This window comes from Hemitrygon akajei, chromosome 12, assembly GCF_048418815.1.
Source record: "Hemitrygon akajei chromosome 12, sHemAka1.3, whole genome shotgun sequence".
Classification (NCBI taxonomy): Eukaryota; Metazoa; Chordata; class Chondrichthyes; order Myliobatiformes; family Dasyatidae; genus Hemitrygon; species Hemitrygon akajei.
In genome coordinates this window covers 92,928,894-92,947,223 of record NC_133135.1, presented here as the reverse complement: position 1 = coordinate 92,947,223, position 18,330 = coordinate 92,928,894, and the positions used below count along the sequence as shown (strand labels likewise).

The 18,330-nt window shown below is 51.0% G+C and overlaps 1 protein-coding gene across 4 annotated transcripts in view; it reads left to right on the top strand.

Moving 5' to 3' along the window:
- Positions 1-18,330, top strand: part of LOC140737292 (pre-B-cell leukemia transcription factor 1-like) — a 634,558-nt gene that overhangs the window by 597,184 nt on the left and 19,044 nt on the right. For 3 of the 4 annotated variants that reach the window (XM_073063689.1, XM_073063688.1, XM_073063687.1), the window contains exon 9: positions 9,926-10,015. The exons of the other annotated variant lie outside the window; for it this stretch is intronic. In XM_073063689.1, the coding sequence (XP_072919790.1) occupies positions 9,926-10,015 (90 nt within the window). The remainder of the gene's footprint in view (positions 1-9,925; positions 10,016-18,330) is intronic. 4 annotated transcript variants of the gene reach the window in all.

Genomic DNA, 18,330 nt, shown 5'->3' with positions numbered 1-18,330 from the left:
TGCCTCGAGGCTTGAGGCTGGAGGCTACAGGCTTGGGTGGAGGCTGGAGGCTGCAGGCTTGGGTCGCGGCAGGAGGCTGCAGGCTTGGGTCGAGGCTGGAGACTGGAGGTTGCAGGCTTGGGTTGAGGGTGGAAGCTGCAGGCTTGGGTTGAGGCTTGAGGCTAGAGGCTGCAGGCTTGGGTTGAGGAGGCTGGAGGCTGCAGGCTTGAGTTGAGGCTTGAGCCTAGAGGCTGCAGGCTTGATTCGAGGCTGGAGGCTGCAGGCTTGAGTTGAAGCTTGAGGCTGGAGGCTGCAGGCTTGGTTCAAGGCTTGAGGCTAGTGGCTGCAGGCTTGATTCGAGGCTCGAGGCTGCAGTCTTGGGACGAGGCTTGTGGCTGGAGGCTGCAGGTGGGTCGAAGCTTGAGGCTAGAGGCTGCAGGGTTGACTTGAGGCTTGAGGCTGGAGGCTGCAGGCTTGGGTCAAGGCTTGAGGCAAGAGGCAGCAGGCTTGAGGCTAGAGGCTGCAGGCTTGGGTCGAGGCTTGAGGCTGTAGGCTGCAGGCTTGGGTTGAGGCATGAGGCTAGAGGCTGCAGGCTTGGGTTGAGGCTTGAGGCTAGAGGCTGCAGGCTTGGGTTGAGGCTTGAGGCTGGAGGCTGCAGGCTTGGTTTGAGGCTTGAGGCTGGAGGCTGCAGGCTTGGGTCGAGGCTGGAGCTGCAGTCTTGGGTCGAGGCTGGAGGCTGGAGGTTGCAGGCTTGGGTTGAGGCTGGAAGCTGCAGGCTTGGGTTGAGGCTTGAGGAAAGAGTCTGCAGGCTTGACTCGAGGCTTGAGGCTAGAGGCTGCAGGCTTGTGTCAAGACTTGAGGAAAGAGTTTGCAGGCTTGACTCGAGGCTTGAGGCTAGAGGCTGCAGGCTTGGGTTGAGGCTTGAGGCTGGAGGCTGCAGGCTTGGGTTGAGGCTGGAGGCTTCAGGCTGCAGGCTTGACTCGAGGCTTGAGGCTGGAGGCTGGAGGCGGCAGGCTTGGGTCGAGGCTGCAGGCTGCAGGCTTGGGTTGAAGCTGGAAGCTGCAGGCTTGGGTTGAGGCTTGAGGAAAGAGTCTGCAGGCTTGACTCGAGGCTTGAGGCTAGAGGCTGCAGGCTTGTGTCAAGACTTGAGGAAAGAGTTTGCAGGCTTGACTCGAGGCTTGAGGCTAGAGGCTGCAGGCTTGGGTTGAGGCTTGAGGCTGGAGGCTGCAGGCTTGGGTTGAGATTTGAGGCTGTAGGCTGCAGGCTTGGGTTGAGGCTTGAGGCTGGAGGCTGCAGGCTTGACTCGAGGCTTGAGGCTGGAGGCTGGAGGCGGCAGGCTTGGGTCGAGGCTGGAGGCTGCAGGCTTGGGTTGAAGCTTGAGGAAAGAGTCTGCAGGCTTGACTCGAGGCTTGAGGCTAGAGGCTGCAGGCTTGTGTCAAGACTTGAGGAAAGAGTTTGCAGGCTTGACTCGAGGCTTGAGGCTAGAGGCTGCAGGCTTGGATTGAGGCTTGAGGCTGGAGGCTGCAGGCTTGGGTTGAGATTTGAGGCTGTAGGCTGCAGGCTTGGGTTGAGGCTTGAGGCTGGAGACTGCAGGCTTGACTCGAGGCTTGAGGCTGGAGGCTGGAGGCGGCAGGCTTGGGTCGAGGCTGGAGGCTGCAGGCTTGGTTCAAGGCTTGAGGCTAGAGGTTGCAGGCTTGGGTTGAGGCGTGTGGCTGGAGGCTGCAGGCTTGACTCGAGGCTTGAGGCTGGAGGCTGCAGCCTTGGGTGGAGGCTGGAGGCTGCAGGCTTGGGTTGAGGCTTGAGGCTGGAGGCTGCAGGCTTGATTCAAGGCTTGAGGCTAAAGGCTGCAGGCTTGGGTTGAGGCTTGAGGCTGGAGGCTGCAGGCTTGGGTCGAGGCTGGAGGCTGCAGGCTTAGGTCGAGGCTTGAGGCTAGAGGTTGCAGGCTTGGGTCAAGACTTGAGGAAGGAGTCTGCAGGCTTGACTTGAGGCTTGAGGCTAGAGGCTGCAGGCTTGTTTGAGGTTTGAGGCTGGAGGCTGCAGGCTTAGGTCGAGGCTTGAGGCTAGAGGATGCAGGCTTGGGTTGAGGCTTGAGGCTGGAGGGTGCAGGCTTGGGTTGCGGCTTGAGGCTGGAGGCTGCAGGCTTGGTTCGAGGATTGAGGCTGGAGGCTGGAGGCTTGACTCCAGGCTTGAGGCTGGAGGCTGCAGGCTTGGGTTGAGGTTTGAGGCTGGAGGCTGCAGGTTTGGGTTGAGGTTTGAAGCTGGAGGCTGCAGGCTTGGGTGGAGGCTGGAGTTGGCAGGCTTGGTTCGAGGCTGGAGGCTGCAGGCTTGGGTCAAGGCTGGAGGCTGCAGGCTTGGGTCAAGGCTTGAGGCTAGAGGTTGCAGGCTTGGGTTGAGGCTAGAGGCTGCAGGCTTGTGTCAAGACTTGAGGAAAGAGTTTGCAGGCTTGTCTCGAGGCTTGAGGCTAGAGGCTGCAGGCTTGGGTTGAGGCTTGAGGCTGGAGGCTGCAGGCTTGGGTTGAGATTTGAGGCTGTAGGCTGCAGGCTTGGGTTGAGGCTTGAGGCTGGAGGCTGCAGGCTTGACTCGAGGCGAGGCTGGAGGCTGGAGGCGGCAGGCTTGGGTCGAGGCTGGAGGCTGCAGGCTTGGTTCAAGGCTTGAGGCTAGAGGTTGCAGGCTTGGGTTGAGGCGTGTGGCTGGAGGCTGCAGGCTTGTCTCGAGGCTTGAGGCTGGAGGCTGCAGCCTTGGGTGGAGGCTGGAGGCTGCAGGCTTGGGTTGAGGCTTGAGGCTGGAGGCTGCAGGCTTGACTCAAGGCTTGAGGCTGGAGGCTGCAGGCTTGACTCGAGGCTTGAGGCTGGAGGCTGCAGGCTTGGGTGGAGGCTGGAGTTGGCAGGCTTGGTTCGAGGCTGGAGGCTGCAGGCTTGGGTCAAGGCTGGAGGCTGCAGGCTTGGGTCAAGGCTTGAGGCTAGAGGTTGCAGGCTTGGGTTGAGGCTTGAGGCTGCAGGCTTGGGTCGTGGGTGGAAGCTGCAGGTTTGGGTTGAGGCTTGAGGCTAGAGGCTGCAGGCTTGGGTTGAAGAGGCTGGAGGCTGCAGGCTTGAGTTGAGGCTTGAGCCTAGAGGCTGCAGGCTTGATTCGAGGCTGGAGGCTGCAGGCTTGAGTTGAAGCTTGAGGCTGGAGGCTGCAGGCTTGGTTCAAGGCTTGAGGCTAGTGGCTGCAGGCTTGATTCGAGGCTCGAGACTGCAGGCTTGGGACGAGGTTTGTGGCTGGAGGCTGCAGGTGGGTCGAAGCTTGAGGCTAGAGGCTGCAGGGTTGACTCGAGGCTTGAGGCTGGAGGCTGCAGGCTTGGGTCAAGGCTTGAGGCAAGAGGCAGCAGGCTTGAGGCTAGAGGCTGCAGGCTTGGGTCGAGGCTTGAGGCTGTAGGCTGCAGGCTTGGGTTGAGGCTTGAGGCTAGAGGCTGCAGGCTTGGGTTGAGGCTTGAGGCTAGAGGCTGCAGGCTTGGGTTGAGGCTTGACGCTGGAGGCTGCAGGCTTGGGTTGAGGCTTGAGGCTGGAGGCTGCAGGCTTGGGTCGAGGCTGGAGCTGCAGGCTTGGGTCGAGGCTGGAGGCTGGAGGTTGCAGGCTTGGGTAGAGGCTGGAAGCTGCAGGCTTGGGTTGAGGCTTGAGGAAAGAGTCTGCAGGCTTGACTCGAGGCTTGAGGCTAGAGGCTGCAGGCTTGTGTCAAGACTTGAGGAAAGAGGTTGCAGGCTTGACTCGAGGCTTGAGGCTAGAGGCTGCAGGCTTGGGTTGAGGCTTGAGGCTGGAGGCTGCAGGCTTGGGTTGAGATTTGAGGCTGTAGGCTGCAGGCTTGGGTTGAGGCTTGAGGCTGGAGGCTGCAGGCTTGACTCGAGGCTTGAGGCTGGAGGCTGGAGGCGGCAGGCTTGGGTCGAGGCTGCAGGCTGCAGGCTTGGGTCAAGGCTTGAGGCTAGAGGCTGCAGGCTTGGGTTGAGGCTTGAGGCTGGAGGCTGCAGGATTGACTCGAGGCTGGAGGCTGCAGGCTTGGGTGGAGGCTGGAGGCGGCAGGCTTGGGTCGAGGCTGGAGGCTGCAGGCTTGCGTCGAGGCTGGAGGCTGGAGGTTGCAGGCTTGTGTTGAGGCTGGAATCTGCAGGCCTGACTCGAGGCTTGAGGCTAGAGGCTGCAGGCTTGACTCGAGGCTTGAGGCTAGAGGCTTCAGGCTTGACTCGAGGCTTGAGGCTAGAGGCTGCAGGCTTGGGTTGAGGTTTGAGGTTAGAGGCTGCAGGCTTGACTCGAGGCTTGAGGCTAGAAGCTGCTGGCTTGGGTTGAGGCTTGAGGCTAGAGGCTGCAGGCTTGGGTTGAGGCTTGAGGCTGCAGGCTTAGGTCGAGGCCTGAGGCTAGAGGTTGCAGGCTTGGGTTGAGGCTTGAGGCTGCAGGCTTAGGTTGAGGCTTGAGGCTAGAGGCTGCAGGCTTGGGTTGCGGCTTGAGGCTGGAGGCTGCAGGCTTGGGTCGAGTATTGAGGCTAGAGGATGCAGGCTTGTGTTGAGGCTTGAGGCTGGAGGCTGGAGGCTTGACGATGCTTGAGGCTGGAGGCTGCAGGCTTGGGTCGAGGCTGGAGGCTTGAGGCTTAGGTCGAGGCTTGAGGCTGGAGGCTGCAGGCTTGGGTGGAGGCTGGAGGCGGCAGGCTTGGTTCGAGGCTGGAGGATGCAGGCTTGGGTCAAGGCTGGAGGCTGCAGGCTTGGGTCAAGACGAGGAAAGAGTTTGCAGGCTTGACTCGAGACTTGAGGCTAGAAGCTGCAGGCTTGGGTTGAGGCTTGAGACTGGAGGCTGCAGGCTTGGGTTGAGGCTTGAGGCTAGAGGTTGCAGGCTTGGGTTGAGGTTTGAGGCTGGAGGCTGCAGGTTTGGGTTGAGGTTTGAAGCTGGAGGCTGCAGGCTTGGGTTGAGGCTTGAGGCTGGAGGCTGCAGGCTTGACTCGAGGCTTGAGGCTGGAGGCTGCAGGCTTGGGTGGAGGCTGGAGTTGGCAGGCTTGGTTCGAGGCTGGAGGCTGCAGGCTTGGGTCAAGGCTGGAGGCTGCAGGCTTGGGTCAAGGCTTGAGGCTAGAGGTTGCAGGCTTGGGTTGAGGCTTGAAGCTGGAGGCTGCAGGCTTGACTCGAGGCTTGAGGCTGGAGGCTGCAGGCTTGGGTGGAGGCTGTAGGCTGCATGCTTGGGTCGCGGCAGGAGGCTGCAGGCTTGGGTCGAGGCTGGAGACTGGAGGTTGCAGGCTTGGGTTGAGGGTGGAAGCTGCAGGCTTGGGTTGAGGCTTGAGGCTAGAGGCTGCAGGCTTGGGTTGAGGAGGCTGGAGGCTGCAGGCTTGAGTTGAGGCTTGAGCCTAGAGGCTGCAGGCTTGATTCGAGGCTGGAGGCTGCAGGCTTGAGTTGAAGCTTGAGGCTGGAGGCTGCAGGCTTGGTTCAAGGCTTGAGGCTAGTGGCTGCAGGCTTGATTCGAGGCTCGAGGCTGCAGGCTTGGGACGAGGCTTGTGGCTGGAGGCTGCAGGTGGGTCGAAGCTTGAGGCTAGAGGCTGCAGGGTTGACTCGAGGCTTGAGGCTTGAGGCTGCAGGCTTGGGTCAAGGCTTGAGGCAAGAGGCAGCAGGCTTGAGGCTAGAGGCTGCAGGCTTGGGTCGAGGCTTGAGGCTGTAGGCTGCAGGCTTGGGTTGAGGCTTGAGGCTGGAGGCTGCAGGCTTGGGTCGAGGCTGGAGCTGCAGGCTTGGGTCGAGGCTGGAGGCTGGAGGTTGCAGGCTTGGGTTGAGGCTGGAAGCTGCAGGCTTGGGTTGAGGCTTGAGGAAAGAGTCTGCAGGCTTGACTCGAGGCTTGAGGCTAGAGGCTGCAGGCTTGTGTCAAGACTTGAGGAAAGAGTTTGCAGGGTTGACTCGAGGCTTGAGGCTAGAGGCTGCAGGCTTGGGTTGAGGCTTGAGGCTGGAGGCTGCAGGCTTGGGTTGAGATTTGAGGCTGTAGGCTGCAGGCTTGGGTTGAGGCTTGAGGCTGGAGGCTGCAGTCTTGACTCGAGGCTTGAGGCTGGAGGCTGGAGGTGGCAGGCTTGGGTCGAGGCTGCAGGCTGCAGGCTTGGGTCAAGGCTTGAGGCTAGAGGTTGCAGGCTTGGGTTGAGGCGTGTGGCTGGAGGCTGCAGGCTTGACTCGAGGCTTGAGGCTGGAGGCTGCAGCCTTGGGTGGAGGCTGGAGGCTGCAGGCTTGGGTTGAGGCTTGAGGCTGGAGGCTGCAGGCTTGGGTTGAGGCTTGTGGCTGGAGGCTGCAGGCTTGACTCGAGGCTTGAGGCTGGAGGCTGCAGGCTTGGGTGGAGGCTGGAGGCTGCAGGCTTGGTTCTAGGCAGGAGTCTGCAGGCTTGGGTCGAGCCTGGAGGCTGGAGGTTGCAGGCTTGGGTTGAGGCTGGAAGCTGCAGGCTTGGGTAGAGGCTTGAGGCTAGAGGCTGCTGGCTTGATTCGAGGCTGGAGGCTGCAGGCTTGAGTTGAAACTTGAGGCTGGAGGCTGCAGGCTTGGGTTAAGACTTGAGGCTGGAGGCTGCAGGTGGGTCGAAGCTTGAGGCTAGTGGCTGTAGGCTTGATTCGTGGCTGGAGGCTGCAGGCTTGGGTCGAGGCTTGAGGCTGGAGGCTGCAGGTGGGTCGAAGCTTGAGGCTAGAGGCTGCAGGCTTGACTCGAGGCTTGAGGCTGGAGACTGCAGGCTTGGGTCGAGGCTTGAGGCTAGAGTCTGCAGGCTTGGGTTGAGGAGGCTGGAGGCTGCAGGCTTGAGTTGAGGCTTGAGCCTAGAGGCTGCAGGCTTGATTCGAGGCTGGAGGCTGCAGGCTTGAGTTGAAGCTTGAGGCTAGAGGCTGCAGGCTTGGGTCGAGGCTTGAGGCTGTAGGCTGCAGGCTTGGGTTGAGGCTTGTGGCTGGAGGCTGCAGGCTTGACTCGAGGCTTGAGGCTGGAGGCTGCAGGCTTGGGTGGAGGCTGGAGGCTGCAGGCTTGGTTCTAGGCAGGAGTCTGCAGGCTTGGGTCGAGCCTGGAGGCTGGAGGTTGCAGGCTTGGGTTGAGGCTGGAAGCTGCAGGCTTGGGTTGAGGCTTGAGGCTAGAGGCTGCTGGCTTGATTCGAGGCTGGAGGCTGCAGGCTTGAGTTGAAACTTGAGGCTGGAGGCTGCAGGCTTGGGTTAAGACTTGAGGCTGGAGGCTGCAGGTGGGTCGAAGCTTGAGGCTAGTGGCTGTAGGCTTGATTCGTGGCTGGAGGCTGCAGGCTTGGGTCGAGGCTTGAGGCTGGAGGCTGCAGGTGGGTCGAAGCTTGAGGCTAGAGGCTGCAGGCTTGACTCGAGGCTTGAGGCTGGAGACTGCAGGCTTGGGTCGAGGCTTGAGGCTAGAGTCTGCAGGCTTGGTTTGAGGAGGCTGGAGGCTGCAGGCTTGAGTTGAGGCTTGAGCCTAGAGGCTGCAGGCTTGATTCGAGGCTGGAGGCTGCAGGCTTGAGTTGAAGCTTGAGGCTAGAGGCTGCAGGCTTGGGTCGAGGCTTGAGGCTGTAGGCTGCAGGCTTGGGTCGAAGCTTGAAGCTGGAGGCTGTAGGCTTGGAGCTTGGTGAACTTGGAGGCTGGAGCTAGGGACAGACTAGGATCTGTACATCAACATGGTGCCAGGACTTATCCTCCGACAAGCTGGGACTCATCTTTAACAGGACACTGACATGAAACAGGATGGTACACAAACATAGAGCCGGGACTTATCCTCCGACATGCTGGGACTCATCTATAACTCCACACCAAGGTAGGGCAGGACCATCCGTCTGGTAACGGCAGAACGGCTTGACCTACCCAACAGAGGCAAAGACATGACAAGACAGATTCCCCCCGCAGGGCAACGGCAGAACGGCTTGACTTACCCCACGGAGGCGAGGACAAGGCAAGACAGATCCCCTCGCAGGGCAATGGCAGAACGGCTGGACTTACCCCACAGGGGCGAGGACAGGAAGAGACAAACTCCAAGAAACGACACACAGTTCCACCTCTGCATTGGGGTAGCTCCGAGTAGCTGTTATGGCCAGCAGCCTTGGCTGGCTACGGAAGCAACCAGATCCCTACCTAGCTCGGAGTGGCTGACGGCCACCCAGCTGGCCTGGGAAACAGCTGAATCCATACTGCAATGACCGCTCCGACTACTACCAGCAAGGCTCCCAGAAGCCATTGTTCTCCAACGCAGCCCCAAGGATGGCAAGAGTCTGTTCTAGCCTTCCACCAGCCATCTGTGCCATGAGTATCTTGACAAGATGACCCCCCAACCACACTCAATACCAGGGCCACTTATATTCCCAGTTCCAATATGAGCCTCAGGTGTTTCTAGCTAAGTCCAACCGCAGCAAGGAACCGCCAGAAAACCCAGAGTCCACGGACCGGACCACGGACTTCAGACTGAACCACCACACTCTGATGTTCAATCCCTTTGCCTTTGGTTCTAAAGCCCTGGCATGTCATGGCTCAGTGCTAGTCCCAGCTTTGTTACTTAATGGTCTGGTTCCTTAATGGGTGCTCTATCATCAAACTCTTCTAATGGTAGCCCTCATTGCATGCTTTGGGCTGGGATCAATGTGCTGCCTGACTGTAGCCTACTACAGCCTAATGTCCCATGATGTACCTCACTCTCCAACCTTTCTGTTAGCAGTCATAGATGTAAGCCCGTGCTCACTGACCAGTGATGTCCTGAACTTGGCTGGTTTGTAAAATCCCATGGACAGTGGATACTTCTGAACAACTCAATCCAACAATGTTGGACTGACCCAGAGGTCAGTCTCCCATTGTAGACAATTGTTCCATCCCACTTCCTGCACCACTGGTACTGTCCAATTCCCTTCCACTTACAAGGGCAATGGAACCTGGAATGTGTGTGGCTCGCTTTAGCTAGGAGGCAGATGTTTTGACATCTGTAGTCCAATTCCAGCTTACTCCCACTCCACTGCCATTCCCTTCTGGGAAGTATGAAGAAATCAAATAGTTTCAGAGATCGGGAGGGTGGAGCATCATGTCCACAAGGGAGACTGGGTGAAGGAAGTTTACAAGGTCATGAGAGACATAGAGAGGGTTGATAGTCGTTATCTTTCTCCCAGGATAGAAATGTCAAATGACATAGTTTTGAGATGAGAGAGGAAAAGTTAAAGGGGATGAAGGCTTTTTACACTGTGAGTAGTAGGTGCCTGAGATTGGCTGCTGGTGGGGAGGGTGGAATTGGTGTTGGCTGATACAGTAGTGGCTTTCAAAAGGCTTTTAGATGATACATGTATATGCAGAGAATGGGGGGAGGGGGTGGGGAACATGGATCATAAGTAGGCAGAAGGAGTTAGCTGTAAGGAGGGGTTGGACAAACTTGGATTGTTTTCTCTAGAGCATCAGGAGACCTCGTAGATATTTATGAAATGATAAGTGGCATAGGGCAGATAGGGTCTTTACCCAGGGTGGAAACATCAAGTTCTAGAGGGCATAGCTTTTAGTGAGGTGGGAGTAGGGGTGGGGAAGTTTAAAGGAACTTACCACCTTCCACAGCAGGTGTCTCTAACTTGCTACTCTTTGCACCAAAAAATTGTCTTTATTTTCAGGTCATGTGGTATTGGAACCAGAAACAATCGTGGCTTTCAGATAGACACATGAATATGCAGGAATTGGGGTATGGGTCATTTGCAGGCAGAAGGGATTTGCTTAATTTGCCATTATTCTCAGTACAATCATTATTGCCTAAAGGCTTTGACCCTGCACTGTACTATATGAAGTTCATCTGTCCAACAAGGCTGGCAATGCAGTTGTTGCTGCAAGACAGAGGCTCAAAAGACCTTTATTTGACCACAGGAGCCCATTAGAGGTGGAAAGGGGGTTCAATATGTTTGGAAGTCTTTGCAGTGTTTTACCTACTGCTGGCTGCAGCAGAGCGGGACAAGGTCACAGCCATTGCAGACTCTTCTTTCTTTTCCAGGTGGATTCCCTGCGTCATGTCATCAACCAAACTGGAGGATACAGCGATGCTCTCGGAACAGGTCGGATGTACAGTCCACAGCCCTTGAATGTAAGGGAACTGTCCCCTCCTCCTCTCTATCCTCAGTCACACAGCCTATGGCAAAAAGCCCAACCCTCACACAGCCACCTCTTTCAGAACCCTGGAGAGTTCACCATCTGGTCCAGGTGACTTATCTACCTTCCGACCTTTCAGGTTCCCAAGAACCTTGTCTCTATTTATGGTAACTTCACACACCTCATGACCTCTGACTAATAGAACTTCAACCGTACTGCTGATGTCTTCCACCTTGACTGATGCAAATTACTTATTCAGTTCATCCATCATTTCCTTGTCCCCATTTTTACCTCTCTAACGTCATTTTCCCATGATATCCACCCTCGCCTCACTTATACACTTCATGCATCTGAAGAAACTGCATCATTTTCCCATGATATCCTCTTTAATATTATTGGCGCCTACTTTCATATTCAATATTTACATTCTTAATGACTTTTTAGTTGCCTTCTGTTGGTTTTTAAAAGCTTCCCAATCTTCTAACTTCGCACTGATTTTTGCTCTATTATGTGCACTCATTGGCTTTTATGTTGGCTTTGACTTATCTTGTTAGCCAGGATTGTGTCTTCTTTCTTTTAGAACACTTCTTCTTCTTTGGGACGTATATATACAGTGCCTTCCATAATGGTTCCAGAAATTCCTGCCATTGCTGCACTGCCATCATCCCTACCAGTATTCTTTTCAAATCACTTCTGACCTAATCCTTTCTCATACTTCACTAATTCACTTTACTCCACTGTAATACTGCTACATCTGACTTTAGCTTCTCCTTCTCAAATTTCAGGCTGAATTCAATCATGTTATGATCACATTCACCTAAGGGTTCTTTTACCTTAAGCTCTCTAATCAATTCTGATTCATTGCATGGCACCCAGTCCAGAACAGCTGATCCCCTAGTATGCTCAACCACAACTTGCTCTATAAAACCATCTCACAGGTACTCTAGAAATTCATACTCTTAGAACCTGCACCAACCTGATTTTCCCAATCTACATCCATACTGAAATCCCCCCATAACTATTGTGATATTACCCTTTTGGCATGCATTTTCTATCTCCCATTGTAATTTGTAGACCACATCCTTACTTCTTGGGGAAGTCCAGAATGAGGGTTCACAGTTTAAGGATAAAGGGGAAGCCTTTTTGGACCGAGGTGAGGAAAAACTTCTTCACACAGAGAGTGGTGAATCTGTGGAATTCTCTGCCACATGAAACAGTTGAGGCCGGTTCATTGGCTATATTTAAGAGGAAGTTAGATATGGCCCTTGTGGCTAAAGGGATCGGGGGTATGGAGAGAAAGCAGGTACAGGGTTCTGAGTTGGATGATCAGTCATGATCATACTGAATGGTGGTGCAGGCTCGAAGGGCCAAATGGCCTACTCCTGCACCTATTTTCTATGTTTCTATGTTTCTACTGTTAGAGAATTTGTACATTACTCCCATCATGGTCGTTTTATCCTTGCAGTTCTTTATCTCTATCCACAATGCTTCAAAACCTTCCAACCTAATTTCACCTTTTTCTGAAAATTTGATTTCATTTTTTACCAGCAGAACAATGCCACCCACTCTGCCTTCCTACCTGTCTTTTTGATACAATGTGTATCCTTGCATGTTAAAGTCCCATTTATAATCTTCTTTCAGCCATGATTCAGTGATGCCAACAACATCATATATGCCAATCTCTAACTATGCTACAGGTTCAATTACCTTATTCCGTATACTGCGTGCATTCAAATATAACACCTCCAGTCCTGTATTCATCCTTTTCAATTTTGTCGGCCTCTTATATTGCAGCTCATCCTGTTGACTGCAATGGTAGGGGTTCATGCACTTGAGAATGAGGCCGGTGAATTAATAATTGAAAAGAAAGATAGTTGAATGAACTGCTTGCTCAGTTTTCACCATGGAACACATTGTTGATATCCGTTAAAATATCACATGGGTTAATTTGAAAATGACATGTTGGAATTACAATAATTCCAATTGCAATGGGTACAACTTTGGAGAAACTCAGGGAGGGGGGTAGTGCGGTTGAGGGAGAGTGTAAAGATGGGCAGGACCTGATGGATTGCACACTGGGGTTTCTAAGGAAGTGGCTGCAAGGTAGTAGACATATTTAAATATTTTTGCTAAACTCCAAGAGGGAACCACAAGATTGGAAAACAGCCAAAACTTGCTTTAAAAAATAGAAGGCAGAATGCAGGGAACAATAAGCCAGTGAGTTTAACATTTATAATTGTCAAGATGCTTTCGTCAAAAATGAAAGAAAGAATAATCAATCATTTAGAAAAGCTGAATACAATTTATTGAATTGAAAAATTTATACACACTTTTATTTTTTGGACAATTTGAGTATTGTAATACACTCTTTTCAGGATTGCCTAAGAAAGATGCAGCAGCAAAAATCTTAACCAAAAAAAGAAAATAAAAGCATATTTCACAATTTTGGCATTGTTACACTGGCTGCCTGATAATTATATTTAAGGCTCTAAATGATATAGCCCCTCTGTATATTTTGGAGTGTTACATCCTGAATCATAATCTTAGATCCACAAATACTGATTTGTTTAGATTTCCTACAGAATTGAATTGACTTTATTTCTTACATCCTTCACATACATGAGGATTAAAAATCTCTGCGTTACATCTCTGTCTACATGTGCAATATGCAATCATAGTAATTTATAATAAATAGAACAGTCAATGTAACATAGGAATACACTCAAATCAGTGTGAGTTAATCAGTCTGATGGCCTAGTGGAAGAAACTGTTCCGGAGCCTGTTGGTCCTGGCTTTTATGCTGCAGTACTGTTTCTGGATGATAGCAGCTGGAATAGATTGTGGTTGGGGCGATTTGGATCCCCAGTGATCCTACAGGCCCTTTTTACACACCTGTCTTTGTAAATGTCCTGAATCATAAGAAGTTTACAACTACAGATGCGCTGGGCTGTCTGCACCACTCTCTTCAGAGTCCTGTGATTAAAGGAAGTACAGTTCCCATACCAGGCAGTGATGCAGCCAGTCAGGATGCTCTCAATTGTGCTCCTGTAGAAAGTTTTGAGGATTTGGGGGCCCATACCAAACTTCCTCAATCGTCTGAGGTGAAAGAGGCGCTGTTGTGCCTTTTTCACCACGCAGCTGGTGTGTACAGACCACGTGAGGTGAAGTGGATGCTGAGGAACTTGAAGCTGTTTACCCTCTCAACCCCAGATCCATTGATGTCGATAGAGGTTAGTCCGTCTCCATCCTTCTGTAATCCACAACCAGCTCCTTAGTTTTTGGGACATTGAGGGAGGGTTTGTTTTCTTGACACCACTGTGTCAGAGAGATGACTTCTTCCTTGTAGGCCACCTCTTTATTGTTTGAGATAAGACCAATCAATGTAGTGTCATCAGAAATTTAATTAGCAGATTAGAACATGGGTGGCGATAGTTATGGGTATACGAGTAAAGGAGGGGACAGCACACAGCCCTGAGGAGCTCCTGTATTGAGATTCAGAAGGGTGGAGGTGAGGTTCCCACTCTTACCAGCTGCCGGCGATCTGACAGGAAGTCCAAGAGCCAAGCCTACAAGAACTGGTGATGCAGCATTTTGTTTTTACGCTGCAAAAATTGTGAAATTCTCTTACAGACTGACAGATGCCAGGCTAGTACACTTCTAAAAACTTGCTTTTTTAATTTGGCCTATTTATAGGGTTATTTAATGCCTGATGATGTTGATTGCACTTATATAATTTGGTATACTCAATTATATTTCTTTACATATAATGTTTGTCTTATGATTTAAAATTTTGCCTTGTATTTTTATGACTATATTGAGTTATCATTACATTTTATGTAAAGTATTTTGAACCTGTATCATAATGTATGAAAGGTGCTATATAAAAGTGCTAATAATAATAATAATTATTATTATTATTATTATTAAGCAGTTAAGAAAGCAAACAGTATTTTAGCTTCTTTGCAAAGAGTTAGAGATTAAAATTGAAGCAGTTTTATTGCAGTTAGACAGGGTGTTGATGATGCCACACGCTGAGTACTACATATAATTCAGTCCTCTTGCCTAAAACAGATGTGGTATGGATGGAGGCAGTCCAAATAAGATTCACCAGAATAATTCCTAGGATGAGAGGGCTGTTCTACCAAGAGAGATAGGGCAGTTTAGACTTGTATTCTGTGGAGCTTAGAAGAATGAGGAGTGATCTCATTCAAACATAAAAGATTTTAAGAGAGTTTGGTAGGTTAGATGTTGAGATATCTTTAGTTGTGGAGAATGGTACAGTTTCTATCTCACTCTCACCTTACGATCTCTCATACTTTCACTCTCTCTCTCTCCTCTCTCACTCTCTTTTTCTTTCTCCAACTAAGTGCCTCCTTTCTCTCCCTTTTTCTTTTTTCTCTTTCTCCCACTCTTAGTCACTCTCTCATTTTCTTCCTTACTCTCTCTCCTCTCACATTCTCTTGTTTCCCCTTTCACTCTCTTTCTCCCTATCTACCTCTTCCAACCATCTCTCCTCCTCTTTCTCCTGCTTTGTCCTCTCTCTCATACTCTCTTTCTTCCTCTCTCTCTCTCTCTCTCTCATCTTTGCTACACTCCCACGTACTATTTCTATTCTCTCCCACACTCTCTCTCCCCTTCTCCCTCACAGCCCTCTCTCTCCTACACACACATTCTTCAACACTCCCTATTCTCTTTGACACTCCAGTTTCTTCTTCCACATATACTATCCCTTCCCTTCCACCTTCTTTTTCTCTTCTCTTCCAGATTCTTTCTATCTTCTCCTCCTCATTGTCTCTGTCTTCTTTCCCACACCCTCCATCTCCCTCGCTGTCCCTTTCCCACACCACAGTATTCTAAGCTGGAGGCCAGAGCTGGCACCCTTTAGAAGCATCACTTGTCATGTCTCCTAAACCGTGCCTGTCAGACGATTTGCCCCATTGCCACAAAGGAGCTTGCCTAGAGCTCGTTCAAACAGCTGCGCTGGGGTGTGACGGTAGGGGGTAGGGCAAAGCTGACAGCAGGAAGACAAGAGAAGCCAGACTATTGAAATGCCTCATCTGTGTCAGCCCTAGCGGGTGCAGGCTAGCACCATGTGGGAAGGGCAGGGAAGAGAGGGCAAGGGTGGACTAGAAATGCAAGGACAAAGCCTTGTTTCCAGGTGTCTTTGTTCTGATGTGACCACTCCTTCGATTGCTTCACCCATCCTCTCCTCAACAATGACTGAACACAGCACCCCACAGGCAAGGACTCAGCTCCCTGCTCTCTGATCTTCGCCCCCCTCCACCTTCCAGGCCATGCCAGCAGTTTGCTGTATTGCTCGTGCTGCGTGGGCTTGCAAATTCACAGCGACAAGCTGTGTGGTGCTGGGGAAAATTGATAAGACAGAGACAGCTAGAGCCTGGTTCCAAAGAGGACAGCAATCGAATTGTATTTCTCAGATCACACATCCCACCTCTCAGCGGGTGTGACAGCAAGCCGGAGGGAGTGCAGTCCACTCACACACACACACACACACACACACACACCAGGACAGGCGGGCTGAACCCACTACACTACTGAAGTCCCCGTTGTGAGACATCCCTCAGGATCAAATCAAGTGGGAGATACTGAAGAATTTTTTTATTGTGTACTCTCACCATATTTAAAAATAGATTTCAGAATAACAGTTGCAAATTTGAGACCTTCCTTCTGATTCTTTGCAATTGTTTTCACATCCTTTGCCCTTGCCAAGCTGTCATGGTTTTTGTCTGAGAGGGCTGCTCCAAAGTCCTTCGTCAGTTCCAACAAAGGGTTAAAGAATAACGGGATCTTGACCTTCCCACAACCGCTTAACATGGGCCATCTGAATGCAAAAAACATAATAGCTGTGGGATTACTGGGGTGTTACTGGAGGTGGGGTGTGTGCAAATTAGAAATGATCAAGCATCTCTCTCATTGATGAGGTTAACAATGTGTTTGTCCACAGTAAGCGTTCAATGTGAAATTTGGCATGGAACCTGGAAGGACTGAAGTTAGCTTTTTAGAATGTCTCCAAGCAGAAGGGAAAGGAGGGAGACAGAGCATCCAGAGAATGTTGAGGGCATGGCCAGCAATTGCTTTGTAGGGGATGGCCGAAGTCAAGAGTAGAAACACAACAGAGATTCTGGGGACTTGTAGGACTTGAGGAGGCAATGGGTACAGAGATGGTTCAGGGTGAAATACAATCCACATTAACAGATGGAGAACTGAGGTGGAATCACAGCACTTTTAAAGAGAAGATGATCTTAATGCAACCTAAAGACATAGATGTTTATTCATGACTCTGGGTTGCAATTGCCATTGAGTCTTTTTTTCTGCCTTGTCACTTATCTGAATTTCCACTGACAGTCTCATGCAAAGGGACTTACTTCAGAATGTGCTAAGAGTACCATGAGATATGATCTCACTGAATCAGGTTCTTCAGTCTACAGAGTCCATGTCAACCACCAAGCTCCATTTACACTAAATCCTTCATTGATCTCGTTTTATTTTCCCACATTCCTGTCAACATCTCCCAAATTCCAGCACTCACTTACACACTAGAATTCCCAACTACATCTCCCAGAACCTACTGTTCACCAACACATTAGGGCAATTTGCAGCAGCCCCCACTCAAATCTAGGATGTGGAAGGAAACTGGAATACCTGGAAAATTCTGGTGCAATCACAGGGAGAACATGCAAACTCCACATAGGCAGCACCAGAGATCAGGACTGAAACTGGGTCTCTGGTACTGTGAGGCAACTGCTCTACTGATGTGCCACTGTACTGCCCTATGGTAAATGAATGTAAAGAATGGGTTTTTTGATGCTTTTGGATCCCAAATTCATTCACTTTCCTCACCCTGTGTTGGGGTCTGCCCTGATCCTGTTCCTGCTGATTATATTGATTAGTTAATAGTTCCAATATGGTGGTAGGATGTTGGGAGCAGAACAAAGCAAACAATTTTTTGCTATGCTATTATTATTCTCTTTATGTTGGAGGAGCTTGACTTGAGCCCTTTATTTTGACATGGCTGATTTGATCTATTTTCTCTGTTAATGTTAATCTCTTTCCAAGGCATAGTCACTCATTAACCCTACCCCCGCATCTTTGTAGTTTGACTGAATTTAATCCATCTTCCTCTGTACATTAAACCCTCTTCTCAGCACCCTGTGTTATTGTGTGTGTGTGTGTGTGTGTCTCTAGTGATCCACACACACAGCTACTCATTCACCCTTTGCTAGCAACCAGCAGTCTGTTACTGAATGTGACCGCTGTCTCACAGTTATGACCAGAACGTGCCTACTCAATACCTTCAGAATGTGTGTGGTGTCTGTTCAATACTTTTATTTCCATGCCTCTTTCCTTCATTCTCGTCCACTCTACCTCCTTGCACAGCTTCTCCCAGCCCCCACTTGCACTGTTGACATCTCCTACTGTAAACACTGACACTCAGGAGGGCAAGACAATATCATGGAGGCAAACACCTTGTCGACCTATTGTATGGTATCACATCAGAAGCTAGTCAATAACGTTGTACGAAAGCTTTTGTAGCAGACCCCTGTCATGGTAAATGAAAGTCACAATAATGACCAATATCAAGAGAGATCAATGAAACGTGTGTGAAAGAACCCATCCAGCATTTGTAGCTTCACTTAGTAATGGGCCATCAAATCTCAGGTCACTAGGTCCTGCAGCACACATGCCTGTGCCAGATCTCTGAAGGAGTTAGGAATTACTCCTTACTTTCTGCTCAATCCCCACTGCACTGATTGGTTTCCCCTTAGTCACAGTTCCTGCTGTCACTCAAAACTATTTGGCTAACAACTGCTAACAGTATTGGTTTATTATTATCATGTACAATATAGCACGTTGCAATGAAAAACTCTGCATGCCATGCAGACAGATCATGCCATATATGATTAGATCAAGGCAGTAAAAAGAATGTAGAGCGTAGAATATAGAGTTATTGCTGCTGAGAGAATGCAGTGCAGATAGACAAATAAAGTGCAGGGACCACAAAAAGAAAATTAGGAAGTCAAGAATTTGTCTTCAGTATTGAGGAGTCTGATTACAGCAGGATAGAAATTGTCCTTCAGCCTGGTGGCATGTGTTTTCAAGTTTTTCACTATCTTCTTCCCACCTGGAGAGGGCAGATGAGAGAATGACTAGGGTGGGGGGGGGGGGGGGGGAGGTCCTTGACTTAGGCAGTAGAAATTGTAGACAGAGTCACTGGAGTGGGGACTGGTTTGAGTGATGGACTGGGCTGTGTTCACCGCTCCCTGCAATTTCTAGTGGTCTTGGGAAGAT